This window comes from Pistacia vera, unplaced genomic scaffold (genome assembly GCF_008641045.1).
Source record: "Pistacia vera cultivar Batoury unplaced genomic scaffold, PisVer_v2 Contig371, whole genome shotgun sequence".
Lineage (NCBI taxonomy): Eukaryota > Viridiplantae > Streptophyta > Magnoliopsida > Sapindales > Anacardiaceae > Pistacia > Pistacia vera.
Window position 1 is genome coordinate 389,548 of NW_022196192.1, and position 6,812 is coordinate 396,359.

A 6,812-nucleotide genomic window follows, 5' to 3' on the forward strand; every position below is an offset into this window, starting at 1 on the left:
CGGTCATGGGAATAGATGAAGTTGGTGATGCACAAGAGATTTATATCAAGCCATTACTATACAGATTTGTATAGGAAGTTGCAAGGGCTGGTTCGAGGTTCCATGAGTGTAGAGGATTATTATAAGGAGATGGAAATCGCCATGATTAGAGCAAACATAGAGGAAGACAGAGAAGCAACAATGGCTAGATTCATTGCCGGATTGAACAAGGAGATTGTTGACATGGTTGAGTTGCAACATTACGTAGAGATGGAGGAGCTACTGCACAAAGCCGTTAAAATGGAGAAGCAAATCAAGTCCAAGAGGTTCAGATCTAGTTCGTCCTCTAGCTCTCCGTGGAGATCAAATTGGAAGGACAATAAAGCTACCTTTAGAACAAAAGAAGAAGAAAAGTCGAAGAATTCGATTGCTGCTCCTAAAGGTAAATGCGAAACTAAAACTCTTACTAAGTCACGTGATATTAAGTGTTTTAGGTGTCAAGGATTCGAACATATTGCTTCCGAATGCCCAAACAAAAAGGTTATGGTTGTATGGCCAAATTGAGAAGTCAAAAGTGCTAGCTCAAGCGACGATGAGATGCCACCATTAGAGGATCATTCTGATGTTGAAGTGGAAGAACCTGTGCATGGTGATTTACTTATTACAAGGAGAGCCTTGAGTATACAACCTAAGGATGAAGGAGATGATGAGCAACATCAGCATATTTTCCACATAAGATGCCACGTGAAGGATAAGGTATGTACGTTGATTATTGATAGTGGGAGTTGTAGTAATGTTGCTAGTACTTTGTTGGTAAAAAAGTTAAATTTGAAGTGGGAGAAGCATCCTAAACCGTACAAGCTACAATGGCTGAATGACTGTGGAGAAGTGAAGGTAAACAAGCAAGTTCGGGTTCCTTTTTCAATTGGCAAGTATGAGGATGAGGTTCTTTGTGATGTGGCACCGATGTATGCTGGTCATATATTGCTTGACCGACCGTGGCAGTTTGATAGGAGGGTGTCGCATGATGGGTACAAAAATCGTTATTCTTTTGTAATGAACAACCAAAAAGTTGTACTAGCCCCTCTCAAACCTTTGCAAGCTTATGAAGACCAGATTAGGATAGCAAGAGAGTGCAAAATGAGAGAGAAACAAAAGTGTGAGCAAGAGGATAATAGAAAGAGAGCAAGTGAGGTCGAGAGGAAAAAAGGAGAGAAAAGTTAGCAAGAATGAGAGAAAAATAAAAGAATAAGTGTACTTGCTGAAAAACATGAGGTTAAGAGTGTAATGATGGCGAGGCAACAAGTACTTGTACTTTTGTACAAGGATGTTTATTTTTCTACTAACGACCTTAACTCATCTTTGCCTAGTGTTGTCGTGTCTTTATTGTAGGAATTTGAGGACCTATTTCTTGAGGAGATTCCTCATGGATTGTCGCCTTTAAGAGGAATTGAGCATCAAATAGACTTCATACCTGGTTCCGCCATACCAAATCAATCTACTTATAGAGCTAATCACAAGGAAACGAAGGAGATACAAAGGCAAGTGGATGAGTTGTTGCAAAAGGGATTTGTAAGGGAGAGTCTTAGCCCATGTTCGGTTCCTATCCTCTTAGTCCCAAAGAAAGATGGAACATGGTGCATGTGTGTGGATTGCCGAGCTATTAACAAGATAACGGTAAAGTATAGACATCCTATCCCCAGATTAGATGATATGCTTGATGAATTGCATGGCTCTTAATTGTTTTCTAAAATTGATTTAAAGAATGGCTATTATCAGATTCGCATGAAAGAGGGAGATGAATGGAAAACTGCATTTAAAACTAAATATGGATTGTATGAGTGGTTAGTAATGCCTTTTGGTTTAACTAATGCACCTAGTACATTCATGAGGTTGATGAACCATGTCTTGCGTGCTTTCATGGGAAAATTTGTGGTAGTTTACTTTGATGATATTTTGGTTTATAGCAAAAATTTGGATGAACATGTGAAACACTTACATGTTGTGTTTAGTGTGTTGAGGGAGCACCAATTGTATGCTAATCTTAAGAAGTGCACGTTTTGAATGGAATATGTTGTGTTTCTTGGATTTGTTGTTAATTCACAAGGTATTAGTGTTGATGAAGAAAAGGTAAGGCAATATGGGACTAGCCTACACCTAAGAATGCGAACGAGGTGAGAAGTTTCCATGGTTTAGCAAGTTTTTATCGAAGGTTTGTTAAAGATTTTAGTTCTATTGCTACACCTTTGAATGAACTTGTTAAAAAGAATGTTGTTTTTAAATGGGATGATGTGCAAGACCGGGCTTTCAAAACTTTGAAAAATAAGCTAACTAATGCACCTTTGTTGTGTTTACCTAACTTTGATAAAGCTTTTGAGATAGAATGTGATGCATCGGGGATTGGACTAGGAGCTGTTTTGATGCAGAATTCCAAACCAATTGCCTATTTTAGTGAAAAGCTAAGTAGGGCAGTGTTGAATTATCCTACGTACGACAAGGAGCTTTATGCATTATTGAGAACTCTTCAAACATGGCAGTATTACTTGTGGCCGAGGGAATTCATCATTCATTATGATCATGAGAGCTTGAAGTTCTTGAAGACCCAAGGTAAGCTTAATAAAAGATATACTAAGTGGTTGGAGTTCATAGAAACGTTTCCTTATGTAATCAAATACAAGCATGGGAAGGAAAACGTTGTGGTTGATGCATACGTATTACTTACTTCATTGCAAACTAAATTACTTGGTTTTGAATTGCTTAAGGATTTGTATGCCAATGATTCTGATTTCAGCCAAGTATGGAATGCATGTGATAAGTGTGCGTTTGGTGACTTTTATAGGCATGAAGGATTTCTATTCAAGAAAGATAAATTATGTGTGCCTATTTGTTCTGTTCGTGAGTTGCTTGTTAGGGAAAGTCGTGGGGGAGGTTTGATGGGTCACTTTGGTGTTCTAAAGACTTTAGATATATTACATAAGCATTTTTATTGGCCTAATATGAAGCACGATGTGCAATCTGTTTGTGATAAGTGCATTACATGTAGGCAAGCAAAATCTAAAGTTAGACCGCATGGCTTGTATACCCCTTTACCTGTACCTAATCAACCTTGGATTGATATATCTATGGATTTTGTTTTAGGATTACCAAGGACTCAAAGTGGTAAGGATAGCATATTTGTTGTTGTTGATAGGTTTAGCAAAATGGCTCATTTTATTGCACGTTCTAAAACAAACGACGCAACACATATTGCTGATTTGTTCTTTAAAGAAGTGGTTCGTTTGCATGGGTTGCCTAAGACAATTGTTAGTGATAGAGATGTTAAGTTTCTAAGTTATTTTTGGCGCACTTTATGGAATAAATTAGGAACCAAACTATTATTTTCTACTATTGCGTGCTATCATTCAAAAGAACTTAAGGCAGTGGGAGAAGTGTTTGCCACATATTGAGTTTGCATATAATAGGACTGTTCATTCTACCTCTTCATTTTCTCCTTTTGAAATTGTTTATGGCTTTAATCCTTTAACACCTTTGGATATTTTACCTTTGCCTACTAATGAGCATGCTAATCTTAATGGTAAGAAAAAGATAGATTTTGTGAAGGATTTACATGCCAGAGTTTGGGCCAACATTGAAAGAAAGAATGAGCAATATGCTAAGCAGGCCAATAAGGGGCATTTGAAGGTTGTCTTCCAACCTGGAGATTGGATTTGGGTGCACATGCATAAGGAAAGGTTTCCCACACAAAGGAAATCAAAATTGCAGCCTCGAGGAGATGGACCTTTTCAAGTCTTAGAGCGGATCAATGATAATGCCTACAAGCTAGATTTGCCAAGCGACTATGGTAATGTTAGTGCAACTTTTAATGTTGCTGATTTATCTTTGTTTGATGTAGAAGATTCGAGGACGAATCCTTTCGAAGAGGAGGGGAATAATGGAGATAGAGGTGCTGACCAAATTGATGTTCCCAAATATTCTCAAGATCCTTTGCAAGGAATTGGCGGTCCAATGACTAAGGCAAAGACAAAGAGGATGAAAGAGGCTTTACAAGGCGTGATCATGGAAGTGCAATACAAAGAGGTTGTACTAGAAGATTCTAAGACTAAATTTGAAGATTTTAAAGCTTCACCAAGGATGACCTATTATCTTTTTATGCAAGGGGTAGATTCGGAAGATCAAGTTAGATGCAAGGATTAATTTAGGAATTAATTTTCGTTTATTTAATCTTGGGTTTTTTTTATGTTTTAATTATCATTAGATTCTTTAGTCTTTTACTTATTTAAGGTTTATTTAGACCCAATTCGCTTGTACTTAGGCCCAACTCGTTTTTCAATTAGCTAGGGTTTTCTTTTAGGGTTTGTTGCTTATAAAAAGGAGCCGCCATGTTATTTTTGGGGACAGATTATTATCAATTGAAGTTTATTTCATAAAGCTATTTGCTTTGCCCTCTTGTGTTCTTGATTGAATGTTTGAATCTCGACTTATCAAAGGAAGTGATCAACTTTTGTGGCGTCTCAAGATTAAGGTTTTAAGGACTTAGTTTCCTTAGAGTTATAATTCAATTATCCTCAACACGTTCCTAATAAAACAACTTATTCCTATTCTATCATTTGGTATATCATCCTCAACACGTTCCTAGCAAAACAACTTGTTCCTATTCTATCAGTCTGCTTTTGGAATCATCCAATAAAATAAATTATAGAAGAAATAAATTGTTCCATAATTATTTTTAAAATATATTTATAAAATAAATTTTGAATTATTATTTAAGAAAGAAGTTATTACGGAACAAGTTTATCAACCTCAGACTCACTTGCAATAGCTCAGAAGTAATGGCATCATGTAATTGGTCGAACGTGAATTGGCTTTTATAATACAAACTTAAAATAAGAAACAGTCCACGTGTCTAATATAGAGGGCATGGACTGAATGGGAGACTCCCAAATCATAAAGGACGTGTTATCCACTGGTGAGTCATGGTCAAGGCTACCATGGTTGACTCCAGCAAATCGTCAGTGTTTTAGTCTATACATTATTCCAAATTAACAGAATCAATCCTTTTGGAAACATCATCTGAATTCTGAACACTTGATATTTATCATGATATATAAGGATTTTCTTTCATTATAATATTCTATATTTGCAATATAAAATATAAATACATTTACCCAATGAAGGTGAATATCTATGATATATTACAACCCAGATATATTTGTCATAACCTTTCAAAACTTAAATATATAAAATAACATAATAAAGATTTTATACTTTCATATGCAAAATATAATTCATTTAAATAACATAAAATAAAAATAAAAAAGAAGAAGAAGAAGTCAGCCCAAGCAATGCGATAAAAGTTAAAGCACTTTATTTCATTAACAGATAACTACTATCAGTCATGAACCCATTATATAGAAGAAGTAAAACCCCTAATAAATTAACAGAAATATGAACTATATAAAATTTCTGATTCTAATTTTTTTTGCCAAACCTTTGATACTTAATCTGATTAATAATTCTTCTTAATTCTATGGGAATTTTTTAAGCAAGAAAAGTTTCTTCAAAATCTTCATGACCACTACGATACTAGTACTACTGCTGCTAGGCCTTCCCGAACTGGACATCTGCAAAGCTTGAGCACAACAAAGCTCAACCATCGTTTCACTTGAACGGGGTCCATGCCCGCTTGATAATTTTACCGTCTCTTTCTTCTCCTCCTGCTCCTCCTTCATCGATGAATTCGAAACGACCCTTTCGATTTCTTCGTTGAAGTCCTCCCACAACATGTCCATCTTCTCCTCGCCGCACTCTTTCTTGGATAATTTATCTTCATTTAGATAGCAAACAGAGAAGCTCCTCCTTGAAACATCTGCTTCTTCTCTCGCTTCGCCGGCGTCGTGAGAATCCGGATAAACTATAGAAGAGACTCGCCACAACGATGGAGAGATTGCAAAATTAGGAAGAGGGTAGTTGATCTTTGGAAAACTGAAATCTTCTGATGACACCATTATTTTTCGAACTACTTTGTTTGAAAAGGTTTTCAAAAACAAAAAGTGGTATTGAGGATCATTTATTTTGTTGAAGTGGGCAAGTAATGGAATTGTGTAAGATTTTTTTTCCTTTTGGAAACATATATATATGCGGGTGTCGAAATGTAGATACTATATACAAGTGGTGGACATTAATGAGAGGATGGTCATCCCAGCAAGCGCCGGATTATTCGGAGGGCTAAAGAGAGAGAAAGAAATTTAGCGTTTAAACACATTATGTGAAAGGGATGGTTAACCCCCAACTTAATAGATGAGTCGGCTGAGGAGAGAATCAAAGTGGTTGGCCGGTTCGTCCACATTAATAATCACACTTAAGTAAGCTGGATGAGTGTTCAAATTTTTAATTAAAATTAATAAAGTGACACACATATACTGCTGAAATATCTTCTTCATAAAGCTCAAGATTTGGATATTTTCAGGGCTAAAATATGCATGACTAATGGTTATGTATATCAAATTGGTTGTTTAATGTGTGCTTTCGGATATATGTGTAGACGGTAAAATCTACGGTTACAAATACAAGGATCAAATCTTGTGTTGCGAGCCACTAACAATCTGATGGACTTGCGGGGAAGGCAATGAAGGCTATTAGGGTTGAGGTAGCACTAGGAAGACGTACAGATATTTCGGCGGCTTGAGAGCTAGAATGCGAGAACTGGTAGGTGATTTATGAAAACCTGATAAGAGGGTTTGCTCTCCTTATATAATGAACCCATGGGGATGGTATCTTAGTAAGATTCTGAATCCTATTCAGTAGAGGAGTTCCAATTTGGGAAGAAGTCAGAT

At 36.4% G+C, this 6,812-nt stretch overlaps 2 protein-coding genes across 2 annotated transcripts; one reads left to right on the forward strand and one right to left on the reverse strand.

Annotated features, from left to right (window-relative positions):
- Positions 1 to 5,391, forward strand: LOC116140370. The gene is given in 7 exon segments (XM_031426014.1): positions 1 to 1,136; positions 1,233 to 1,524; positions 1,603 to 2,107; positions 2,110 to 3,160; positions 3,462 to 3,820; positions 3,875 to 4,056; positions 5,359 to 5,391. Coding segments are annotated over 7 exon segments (3,543 nt in total). The 5' UTR covers positions 1 to 15.
- A 113-nt stretch (positions 5,392 to 5,504) lies between these two features.
- Positions 5,505 to 5,984, reverse strand: LOC116140371. Its single transcript, XM_031426015.1, has one exon. The coding sequence runs from the start codon at positions 5,982 to 5,984 to the stop codon at positions 5,505 to 5,507; it is 480 nt and encodes a 159-aa protein (XP_031281875.1).
- Positions 5,985 to 6,812: the final 828 nt, after the last annotated feature.

Bases quoted from the DNA above. Each gene is read 5' to 3' on its own strand.
- LOC116140371 (XM_031426015.1), bottom strand. From the start codon at position 5,984: ATGGTGTCATCAGAAGATTTCAGTTTTCCAAAGATCAACTACCCTCTT.